General features: G+C 40.5%; 1 protein-coding gene across 1 annotated transcript in view; it reads left to right on the top strand.

Moving 5' to 3' along the window:
- Nucleotides 1-6021, top strand: part of LOC121853092 (GATOR complex protein Iml1-like) — a 56510-nt gene extending 50489 nt beyond the window's left edge. The window contains exons 31-32 of the mRNA XM_042347027.1: nt 2361-2453; nt 5356-6021. Of these exons, the coding sequence (XP_042202961.1) occupies nt 2361-2453; nt 5356-5562 (300 nt within the window). The 3' untranslated portion in view covers nt 5563-6021. The remainder of the gene's footprint in view (nt 1-2360; nt 2454-5355) is intronic.
- Nucleotides 6022-12797: the final 6776 nt, after the last annotated feature.

The following is a 12797-nucleotide window of genomic DNA, read 5'->3' as shown; positions in this document are numbered from 1 at the left end:
TTTTTATATAGCAAATTAAGCATTAGTTAATACATGCATACAGTTGACAGATGAACAAATTGATCTATGAATATGGTAAATTTTCCTTGGCCTTCAGCAGGTCTTACCATCATACATTGTGTAAGTACTGACACACACTTAGAACCCAACAAAACATGAATAGAAATCTCATGAAAGAGAAAGAAGAATTCATTATTATATTTAAATTTTTCTTATGAACTTTCTCAATATGAGAGATATACAGTGTACTTATGTGCTGTATATACACTATACATGTTTATTAATATTTTCCTGTTTGTACTGTACAGTACTTGTGTAAAGTTGTTGAGGACTCACAATCACTCAGCTAAAACAAATATACTTTCAATAAGAACTTTCTTGATATGAATGCATACACTATATCCTCGTTAATTTGACTAAAAGGGGCTCTGGGTCACCTGAATTACCGAATAATCCAAATTAACTGAGTTTTGAATATTTTGACATTATTTGACAATTTCCGAATTTTTGTGTATAATTAGTTGTTTGTTTTTTGTTCTGTCTTTACACCTTATTTAGCAAACTGTGCAAAGAAAGTACAACATCAACATTGCCGCTTTAAGTGAAACGCGCTTCTAGGGCGAGGACTCGCTGACAGAAGTGGGAGAAGGCTACACCTTTTTCTGGAAGGGGTACCCAGAGGACCAGCACTGACTGCACGGCTTGGGATTTGCTGTTCGTAATACCATCCTGTACAAAGTACCAGAAACTCCTATTGCATTAACTGAAAGACTAATGTCATGGCGCATCCTTCTAACTAAAGGGCGCTATGCAACCCTTTTCAGCATCTACACACCAACATTAGACGCTGACAATCTAGCCAAAGGCTCAATTTACAAGTCACTGGACCTTGCTCTCCGCGGGACACCTCATAACGACAAAGTCATAATCCTCGGTGACTTCAATGCAAGAGTCGGTACAGACTTTAACCTATGGGACGGCATTCTGGGTTGCCATGGCTTCGGCAGCATGAGCAACAATGCCCTATGACTCCTCACCTTGTGCTCAGAACATAATCTAGCTGTGACCAATACTGTACTCACCAGCAGACACTGTTTACTCAGCTGACTGTAATACAGTACTTAGCTGGAATCATGTCTTAACACTTGCAATGGTGGTTGGGTGGGAAATTAGTGGGTCATGTTACTGACCTGACCAGATGCAATATCAGGTCACCCATTGTAGGGGTGGGGGATTAGTGGGTCTTATGACCTGAAGATGTCTAGAATAAAGACGAATGGTAAGGTGCTCCAGTGTTTCCCACTTACTGAGTGTACAGTATAGTATATGTAAGTGTAATCACTTTTTATGTACTTACAACTGCTTTAACACTGTATTCTTGGCTGATTTTGTTCTGGTACAGTAATGTACAGTGCTGCACAATACAATTGTACACAAAAATAGCAGCGAGTGAGGGAACAACCTTGTACATTTTTTTTTTTTTTTTTTTTATTGGGCACTCCCCTACAGCCTTGTGCAAGGTGAAGCGCAGAAGCGTTTACAGTGCCCAACAGGGAAGCATGCTAAGTTCATGCTTGCCTTTATGTCTCATGAGTTAAGGGCGTAGAAGCCTGAAGAGTCAAGGGCATAGAAGCCTGAAGAGTCAATGGTTCATGTCATCAAGTTACTGGAAGCTCCAACAACTTGTCCCTGAATACAAATTCGCAACTTTCGATTTACACCAGGTACCTACTTTACTGCTAGGTGAACAGGGACTAATGGGGGCTAGGAAGTATGTCCAAACAACTTCCACCGGCCCGGGAATTGAACCCGTGACATCTCACTTGCGAAGACAAGAGCGGTACCACTCTACCACCAGCACCCCACCTTCTACAATGGCAGCAAAATATGAACATCCCACCCACGAGCCTGGCATGCGGGAATGAGTTGGAACATGATGCAATCTTTCGGAATGCCCTGAAAATTTATTCCCAGACCCAGAAAAATTTTTTTTTTTAGATTTTCTAGAATTTGTCTTGGAATTTTCTAAAAATACACCAGATTTTCAACCACAGAATTTGTTCCAAAACCTGGAATTGAACATTTTTCCGGAAAAATTGCAAGCAAATTTCAATTCCGGCTATTGGAGAGCTCCAGTTAAGAGGGATACCCAGCTAGAGATATTCCTTAATGATGCGAATTAACGAGGATGCATTGTGTTAATATTCACTTACAAGAACAGTCATAAGAGGTGCACAGTTCTCTAAATGACCTATGTATTAACACTCCAATGTAAATGGCATTTTGCTTTAGTATATGTTACTGTGTTAAGTTAATTAATACTTTGTTAGATGTCAGTGTTGCCTCCCTGCTTCTTATAGGCTGACTACCTCTATGGCGTGTCCAGCCCTCACGTGGAGTATTTCCATCGCTTGATTGCAGACTTATATTCCCGCGAGATCAGCGAAAAACAGGTTTGTGGAGCAGTACTGGGTACAGATGAGGCTCATTCTGCTTAGAATCTCAGTCAAAGAAGTTGGTGTTGAGCTGGAGCCGCAGTATACACTCTTGTTATCATACATGAGAATGTGTCTCTTGATCTTGTTGTAGTTCTTCGCCAGCAGAAAACTATACAGTACAGTACAGTACTTAGAAATATTTTGAAGGATTGTCAGACTGGAGGATAATGTAAAAATTTAACATAGAAATGTGTCATTCTTCATTTGTGTGACTGTAGCTTATCTTTGTATTACTGCTTTTCTTGTCTTCTCTCAGCCAATTGCTGTCTTTACTTTCCCAGTTTTATTGAAGTCCATGTCATATAACCTAAATGAATGCTTATTTAGATTATATAATGTTGGCAAACTTAACATAACTGTATTGCTGAAATCAACGAAAGGAATATCATATTTCACTAAAAGCCACTGGCAAGGCAGATCTCTGTTAAAGTATTGTTTTAGATATAATTTTAATTTTATATGTACTGTACTACACCTAAAATACTATTGACCTAAATCCAAGGTGCAAGTGTCAAACCCTCTGTTGTGGTCCTTCACAAAATTGAAAAAAAATATTTGAATGAAAGCAGAACTTGAGTGAAGTCTTTGTCATTCCCACTGAGACTTTCATGTCAATACATTGTTTGGACTTATGTCAGGTAAGAGTTGTCTTTGTTGTTCTGTGGGTGTTTTTTTTTAAGTTGGTGTAGCATGATGAAAACGTTTTGTATGGTGTCTTACAGTGTTGTAAATGGTGACTGCTGGGGAAGATGGGTCATGGCCTTGGCAGCTGTAGCATGATGCATGTAATATTACTAATCATTGCATGTGATAAGCTTGTCTGCTGTAAATTAGGCTAACAGTACCTTATAAACAATTAATTTGTGACAACTGACTCCAAAGGACACAATTTGCCATTTCATAATTAACAAAAAAATATTACAAATTACTTGTTAACAGCAACAGTCAATAGACTTGACAATGACGCATGTCTGATCTCTGCTTTTTATTTGTAAAAAAAAATGCAAAAGATGACTTAAAATTTTAAGGAAAATATATAAAGAAGCTTCACAGTTTCAAATAACGAGTGATGCCAAGGTCCAGATTATAAAAAACAATTTAACTGTACATTAATTTTCTTCTTGTGGGTAAGATTAAGGGATTGTTTCTTGTAAAGACAGGCTCAGTGTAACTCTAATGCTATTTCTATTTAATTTTTGTACTGTAACATAAGTTAGCCAGTTACAGGTATATAAATTTTTGTATCTTCAGTTATGAGAGAAATTTGGTGTACAAACCTTTGAGAATCCCCGCCCAGGGCTTCTGTAATGTTGCCCTTAACCAGAATTCCAATATTTTACCGCACCATTATCTCAAGAGGTAAGAAGTGTTTCCCATAATATTTTATGCATTTATCTGCATCATGTGAACTATCTACCTCACCAAGAACAGTTGCACATACAGATGTTTCTCCAGCAACTCGAACGTAAGAGCAACGGCTAGAAGTGCAACCTCACGTATTCTTGACATTTTTACTTGTTTTTTGGGTCTCAGTCCCTTAAATCTGAAGCAGTCCAGTCATGTGTCCCATCTAGAATTTATATTGTCAGAAAATTGATCCCCTCCCCTTGACAACAGTATGAATAAACTGTGAATGACTATTGTGTTGAGAACCTTCCAATATATTCCATTTCTTGGTCCAAAGGGTTATGTCAGAAAATTCTCCCCTTTTGGGAATTTATCTTCCACAGGAACGATGCTCAAATGCTTGGTCTCTGATTCACAAGTATAGGGAGGTGAGCTAATGGACTAATATAAATAATCACTATTCAGTGAACCATAAGAGTAACTGAATAGGTTCTAGAACAATTTCTCCATCTACATTAGCATACCGATATAATTGAATGTTTAAATGACTAAGGTACTAACCTCCTGGACAATATTTCTTTAAGGTGGGATTGTTATCATAAGAGAAAAACTTACAACCCATATGAGTAGCCCTCAGCCAGATGGGAACAAGTGCCAATCAATAAAAATGACGGAAAACACAGTTAAACTTTTCTCAGTGTCATGAAGGGCAGAAAGTCACCTTAGACTTATATGATTTTGGACCCTATAATCTCTGAGCCAGAGAGGCACGAAAGCCACAGACAGAAAGATAATACAATGGGGTATGCCTAGAGACCAAAATCGACTTCTTGCACCGTGTGTCTCTTGTCCCCCCAATGAACTATTGAAAATTATTAATTGATTATTAGGTAAATACAGCTGGTAGGTAATAATTACTATTAATGCTCAACTCCTATACTTACCTACACACTTAAAGTACTATACCACTGTAACATGAGAATTTCAGGTGATTATCGAGGATACATGTACTAAAAATTTTCCCAATTCAGCTCTACAGTATTAAGTAACTAAAAGTTCATAAATTAATTTAATATAAACAAATTATTAAGAATTATATTGATCCTTATTCGGGTTTTCTCTGGGGTAATGATAGTTTAACTAACTGTATTTAACATCTCAATTGCCAACCTCCAATCACTATTGGAAGGTTGAGATTTTTGCTATACATATGTACAGTATATGTTGGAAAGTGTGTACAGTACAGTATACATCTTGTACAGTACAGTACTGTACTGTACGTCTGAATGTCCTTCATATTTTTTTTTTACAATATTATTAAAAAAAAAAAAAAACTACTACAGCAATTCAGTGACAAAAATTTTAAGTCTACATTTTGATTGACAATTTTGCTAAAGTTACTGAACTTAAATATGTATCATAAATAGATATTGACATATTGTACTATATTTTTAATAGTTTACGATGAAGTATTTCTTAACTTTACATATGATTTTCCTTTTTTCTTCAGCCCGGATTCCTTTGGTCTTTCAACTACATGCTCACAAAACGCTGGAAATCCTCAATTTCCGGGGATGAGATCCTCGCAGAGAAAATGCTCCAGGATTTTCGTCTTTTCTGCACAAACAACCAAAACCGGTTGAGGGAGTTTTGGGACTCCCATCTGCCCTCTCTGTCACCTGTGTCACCCACAGATGAACTGATCGCTGAACCTTAGGTTGTTAACTATTTTATACGAAGTTGTGCCTCTCTAGTGTTAAGTACAGTGTGATGTACTATACACTTTATCAATATTTACTTCCCTAACAAGTCATCATTATGAATCAATACAGGCAGTCCCTAATTTATGAAAATGCACAATTACAAAAAAAGGTAACACATCTTTTGTCCCACGATTCAATTTACAAATGAAAAATCCGAAGTAAGGAAATTTTTCCTAAGTGTTTATGGAAAATGATAAATTGCTTTTTATTTTTACCATTGCTTACTTCTTTTACTAGGCTACTTCCTTATTCTCTAACACACAATGTTGTTAGGTCAACAGATAAGCTTTCAATATGTCATCCTCCTACAGTCACCAGATAATGTATTCCTCAAACTCACTTAGTAGACACATCTCCACCAACAGTCACTCATGTAATAGATGGCACATTTAATAAAAGGAAATTATTCTGTATTTTTAGATTTCTTTTGCTAATTATGTATAATAAAGGTGTATAGTTATAAGGCAGTGTGTGGAATTTAGAAGTGAAGAAAAGTATGGCGGTGTGGATAACACATGAGAGGTGTAACGTGAGCTGACTGATGGCAACATTCACACCATGCTAACAAAGCAGTAAGAATATGGGATGATGTAATAACTCATCAGGGGTCGAGTGTGGGGGCTTTTCTTTCATAGAGAATGTATCTCCAATTATATAATGGAAATCAATATATTACTACTGTGAATTTTAAATTTTAAATATTTTATTGACAATAGAAAAACTATTACGTACATCAAAAGGACAGTTACCGTACTACTCCCAGCCTGACCTTTGTCATCCTTTTTGAGGGCTTACAGAAAGTTGTAAATATTATAACATTGTTACAATGCAAGAATTATCTTTTACATTGCATCATTTACAGTAATGAAATTAAAATAGACTATTTTGAAATAAATACAGTAAACCCTCGAAGAACCGGGACCCATTAAATCCGGATTTCGGAAGATTCTGACAAAAGAAAAAGGGGTTTTTGGGCTTAGAAGCCCCGTAAAAAGCATTCTCAAAACAGGGTGAAGGTAGTTTTAGGCTTAAAGTTTTTATCTTATAATATGTCACAGACTAAACTTAGCAGAATATACAGTAACTTGCATTGCTGGAATCCTTGGAAGATAGCGATTAATTTGAGTATAGACATCATATAATTTGCACAAGAAATAAAATTTTTAGTCCTTTAGTGTAGTACATTTGAGTATAGACTGATTTCAGTAATATGTTGCTCAAAATTATGGCTTTTTCACAGGAAAAAGTCTGTATAACTAACCCCAGTGGTCAGGATAATATGTACTGTATTTTTGGTGGTCCTCCCTTTTAGTCTGGATCTTCGAGGGTTCACTGTACTGTATATTACATTCAAATGACAGATAATGTAATCTTACACAAAGTTAATGTCATACCCATGGAGCAATATTTTTATTTGTTGCAGGAATTATTTCAGTCTTTCCATTATTAATCATCTAACAAACATTTTTAAGTAATGATCTCACTGTTCCTGTACAGTAAACCCTTGGTATTCATGAGGGTTAGGTTCCAAGGAATGGCACGAATTGGCAAAACCACGAATAGCAACTTATATACTACCTTAGTGCACTATTGTATACCTATATTGTGTAGGATAAACTTAAGTCACCAAACTTACATTTGTATGTGGAAGTTTGGAGCTTGATGAAGTGATGCACTGTACATAGGGAGACATCTGGTTATTGAAGCATAGGGGGATCATCAGGATCACTGGTGGAAGAGGGTGATGCAGTGTTGGTTGGTGGAGAGGCGGGTGGTGGGGTGGCTGGGAAGCAGGTTGTGAGGTGCCTGGGAGGAGGGTGGAGGGGCAGCGGTAGTAGCTGGTTCTTTCTTGAAAAACATACTGATCCATCACCTGGGAAAATATTTATTTTCTGTAAAAAGACATTTTGTAAATAACTGGGATGCCAATTATCTTTTTCTCCCTCAAGCTGTAAAATATCTACTGCAATGCATCTAACCTATTATCTCTTCTCCTAATGGTTCTAAGAGTAGTGGCTACATAAAGTTCCTATACTCTATGTTCTATACTTAGTAGACTAACCTAAAACTATTCTCATGGCCTCGTTTTGTATCTCTTCAAGCTTTTGAATAGCCATCTTATTGTACATTATAAAGATGGGAGCTGCATAGTCAATATCTGAACATATAGTACTGATATAAACCATCTTTAAAATAGGAATACCTGCTCCATTTCCATTCCATGCTAAAGCTTTTCAAGGTTTTAAACGTCCTTTACGTGCATTCTCCAGGTAATGCATCTCACGTACTCTACTGTTGGTCTTATACCCAATGTACATCCCAAGGTACAGTATATGTGAGGAATAAATAAAAATAATACCAATAAATAAGTTACAACAAAAAATACTGTAGTAATATCTCCATTAGCCGGAACCCCTCAAACCCGGAACTCTCCAATAGCCAGAATTGAAATCTGCTCAGAAAATCATTCCCAAGGCCAGAATTTTCAAAAAAATTCCTGCTTTGAGAAAAAAGTTTCTGGGGTTGAAAATCGAGAGCATTTTTTGAAAATGTCTTGAATTCAGACAAAAGCGAAAGTATTTTTTTTTTTGGGGACCTGACCTGACCTGACCTAACTCAGTGTCAGGTGGAGGTAGGGTGGGGGATTAGTGGTCTCATATTACTGACCTGATGGCATGTCAGGTAACCCTTTCTTGGCTGTGGTATTAGTGGGTCTCATGACCTGAAGATGTCTTGAGTAAAGACAAAACCTAAAGTATTTTCAGGGAGATTGTGATAAATATAAGTATAAACGAGCAAAGTTGTATCCCTTCAATGTTACATTACATAACATTTTAAAATGTGGAGTGAAAAAGTAGAAAGGTGTGGGTGATTAGAGAGATGAAGTGGTAACATGCACCGGTGTTGCCAAGCGCTTCTCAACAGCTTATGTTTATCTCTCCTCCAGGTAGTCACACAACAAGACCCTCACTGGATGCTTGTTGTCTTAAATCACTTGTGTGTGTGTGTAGCAGTGGGCCTCAGAAGGATGGCACATAGGCCCACTGGCATGTGGACACATCCTGGTGCCTACCAACTATTGCCCCTCTGCCTTCCAGATTAACCTTGGTAGGTATAAGGCTGCAGGAGTAAACCCCGAACGAAAAATCTGTGGTGGAGCCCCGCATCAGCAGACATGATTACAGAGCTCCAACAAGACCCCAATGGCAGTACAGTATAGGCGGAAGAGGTGACCACCATGGGAACTCAACGACTACACTGGCTAACAAAGGCAATGCATGATGGACAGGCTACTAAGGCAAAACCCAACAAACTGGGCTATTGGCAGTCCATTGCAACTCTCCCTCTCCCCAGTCATTGCAGCACTTGCACCACTGGCTCAGGAAGAGGGAGAGCCAAGATGTGTGGTTGCAGCCTGTGCTCCTGCCACACCACATAAATCAACTCACGCACAGCCATCATCCAGTTCATCATACCTCTCATCATCATCAAAACCCCTATACCCCCAAAAGTTCTATGGCGATGGGGACAGGCAGAGATGACTGCCGGGAGTCTCTAGTCACAACTCTGTACATGGGTGGCACAGATAAGATGGTCGTTTATGCACTGGGATCTAGGCAGCAGTGCAATCCGGTCCTGTCTGTGCGACTGAGCAACCCTTTCGAGGAGCCACTCTGCTCACCCCGCATAGGGAGGGGGCTAGAAAAGGTGCCTTAAACATAGTCTCCCTAAAAAAAATAACCTGACTGGGCAACCGCACCCAGTAAGGTCATCCTTATGCAGTCGAAAACACAATCAAAATCACAGATTCAAAAAAAAAAAAACTATACAACCTCTTATGATCACTGTATGGGATGTGAGGAACCTTCTGGATACTGGCACAAATGAGTGTCTTGAAAGAAGAACTGCCTTTGTGGCAAAAAACCTGGCTAGGTATAACATCGACATAGCAGCCATTAGTGAGTCCCTGCTCCCAGACGAGGGTCGACTCTCAGAACGGGGGTCTGGCTATACCTTCTGGAAGGGTAAGCCTGCTGCAGAAAGAAACAGCATTTATGGAGTTGGCTTTGCCATGCACCAACGCATCCTACACATAACTGAAATGCCTATTGGGATCAACGAGAGCCTCATGACACTCCGAGTCCCACTGAATCACTCGCGTCATGCCTTTTTCGTCAGTGCATACGTCCTAACACTGGATGCAGAGGATGACATCAAGGAGGCCTTTTACGCCAGCCTCGACAGAGTGCTAACCTCTATCCCCAGAGAACATAAGGTTGTGCTCCTTGGTGACTTCAATGCCAGAGTTGGCAGAGATGCTGACATTTGGCAGGGAACCATAGGGAGGAATGGACTAGGCAAGTGTAATCCCAATGGCCTACTCCACCTCAGCAAGTGTGCTGCACACAACCTCACTATCACCAATACCTTGTTTAGGCAGGCCGATAAGTTCAAGGGTTCATGACAACACCCATGATCCGAACTCTGGCATCTCACCAACTACGTCATTGTCAGAGAAAGAGATCACCGAGATGTCCTCACCCGTGCCATGCATGGCTCAAACCACTGCAACACTGATCAGAGCCAAGCTCTGACTTCACATTGCCCCAAAACGGCGAAGGCAGCAAGCCTCCAGAAGAGGTTCTAACACTAAGCATCTGGAGGGTCCAGCGGTAGCACATACTTTCAGGGAGCAGCTCAAATATGGGCTGATAAACAACCCAAATCCCAGTGCTGAATGGGATATTCTCGACACTGTCATGACAAAAACCTGCAGAGAGACCCTCTGCCAGATCGAAAGAATACACGGGATGGTTTGATGACAATGACCCTGCAATCAATGTACTCATTGATGACAAATGTGCTGCTTTAACTAACTGGCAGAACAACCCTCAGTCTCGGACCAAAGCTGATACGTTCCACAAGAAGAAAGCAGTAGCCCAGCGGGAACTTCGCAATCTAAAGAACTACTGGTTTAAAAATAAAGTATGTGAAACAAAAATTTCAGATCAGCACAACATGTGCGAATTTGTCAATTCCACTAAAACATTTTATGGACCAATCACTCGTGGCACAGCCCCCCCTCTACTCATCCAACGGTAACTCCCTATTTAAAGTCGATGAAGTTCCTTCAGCGCTGGAAAGAGCACTACCATTCACTGCTCAACCGAAACACTGGTGTGGATGTCCTGACTACTCGGCATCCAGAACTGAACCACCTCAGCTATCCTTCATCCCTGGATGAGGTAGGTTAAGGTACATTCGGGAGCCGGTGCATGCCCAGTACTTGCCAACAGTGCATAACAGAGACGTGACCAAGCGGCTAATGTGCCGATCAGTGATGAAGGGGATAAAAGAAAGAAAAGTAAGCTACTGCCATCAAACAGATGAAAAATAACAAAGCTTCAGGGCCTGATGGCATCTCAACCGAGGTGTATAAATCAAGAGGACCTCTGCTTACCAGCCGTATCTACTCTCTCCTGGAGAATATATGGGAAAAGGAGGAAATCCCCCAAGCTCTTAAAGACTCCTCCATCGTCAATATTTATAAGAACAAGGGAGACCGGTCAGACTGTGGCAACTACCGCGGAATCTCGCTGCTGTTCGTAGCTGGCATGATTATTGCCCAAATCCTCTTAAACAGACTTATTCCTGAGGCGGAAAACTTCCTCCCAGAATTTCAATGTGGGTTTAGACCATCATGTGGCACCACTGACATGATCTTTGCTACCCACCAAATACAGGAAAAGTGCAGAGAACAGCGTCATGACCTGTACATGGCCTTCATTAACCTAACCAAAGCCTTCGATTCGGTCAACAGGGAAGCCCTGGTGGGCCCTCAACCATTCTGGCTGCCCACCATAATTCATCGCCATTGTGAGGCAACTCCACGATGTTATGAACCTCAGTGTCCTGCACAATGGCACCCAGTATGAGTTCTTTCCCATCCAAACTGGGGTTAAACAAGGGTGTGTGCTGGCACCAACTCTCTCTTCCATTTTCTTGGCTGTCTTCCTTACTCATGCCAGTGCCAATTTAGCTGACCGGGTGGGTGTCGAGTACCGGTCGAAGGGTTTTTCAACATAAGACGACTCGCAGGAACAAAGATGTTGGCCGCTTTTATCACTAAGCTTCAGTATGCAGACGACATCATCCTTGTTGCTCACACAGAACACGATCTATAAGAGATCCTGAACACCAACGCAGATGAATATGCACACTTCGGCCTTGAGGTAAATGTACGTAAGACTCAGATTCTCTTTCAGCCTGCCCTGGTTCAGCCACACCTCCACCATTCATCCAGCGTAACGGTACTACCCTCTCCAATGTTACCCACTTTTGGTATCTTTGCTCCCACCTGTCCACCACCACAGGCATCGATGAAGAGATTCAGCATCGGATCAGATATGCATCTCAAGCCTTTGACGGATTCTGATACTGTGTCTTCAGCTGTAGGGAGCTGAAATTATCTACAAAGTTACACATATATGGAGCAGTGGTGGTCCTCTCCACCCTACTATGTGGCAGTGTGACATGGATTACATACAGGAGGCGCCTCAAGGCACTTGAAAACTTTCACCACTGTATTCTACATTCCATCCTCCGAGTATTCTCGCTGATATGTGCATCGAGGCTACCATTATCCATGAACAAATTCGTTGGATTGGCCATGTTACCCGAATGGACGACAGTAGACTGCCAAAGCAGTGACTTTACAGTCACCTAACAAATAGTAAACGTAATGCTGGTGGGCAACTGAAAAGGTCTAAGGATAGTCTTAAGACAAACCTGAAAAAGTGCCAAATCGATCCCCTCACCTGGGAGACGATTACTTTACACCTTAACGCTTGGAGGATCACCAAACAAGAAGGTGTCAATACTTTCGAGTTAGCCCGACTGCATAACGAGGCAGACAAGTGCCAACGCCAGAAAAATGCTGTCGCTGCCCCTCCCACACTAGATGCAGCCCTCCACATGTGCAACATCTGTGATCGACCCTGGTGGTCCCGTATCGGCCTCTTTGGTCACCTTAAAACTCACCAACCAAGGTAACATTCTTAATAACTCGTATCATAGCTGCATGATTGTCAGACTTGATTCCGAGTGACAGCAAAGTAGTAGTAGTGTGTGTGTGTACCAAACATTCAAAGAAATATTGTTGAGCTTGCCAAGCACATTGTAGAATTTG

The sequence above is a fragment of the Homarus americanus genome, unplaced genomic scaffold (assembly GCF_018991925.1).
Source record: "Homarus americanus isolate GMGI-L3 unplaced genomic scaffold, GMGI_Hamer_2.0 scaffold15794, whole genome shotgun sequence".
In the NCBI taxonomy this organism is placed as follows: Eukaryota; Metazoa; Arthropoda; class Malacostraca; order Decapoda; family Nephropidae; genus Homarus; species Homarus americanus.
This window is presented reverse-complemented; position numbering and strand designations above follow the sequence as displayed.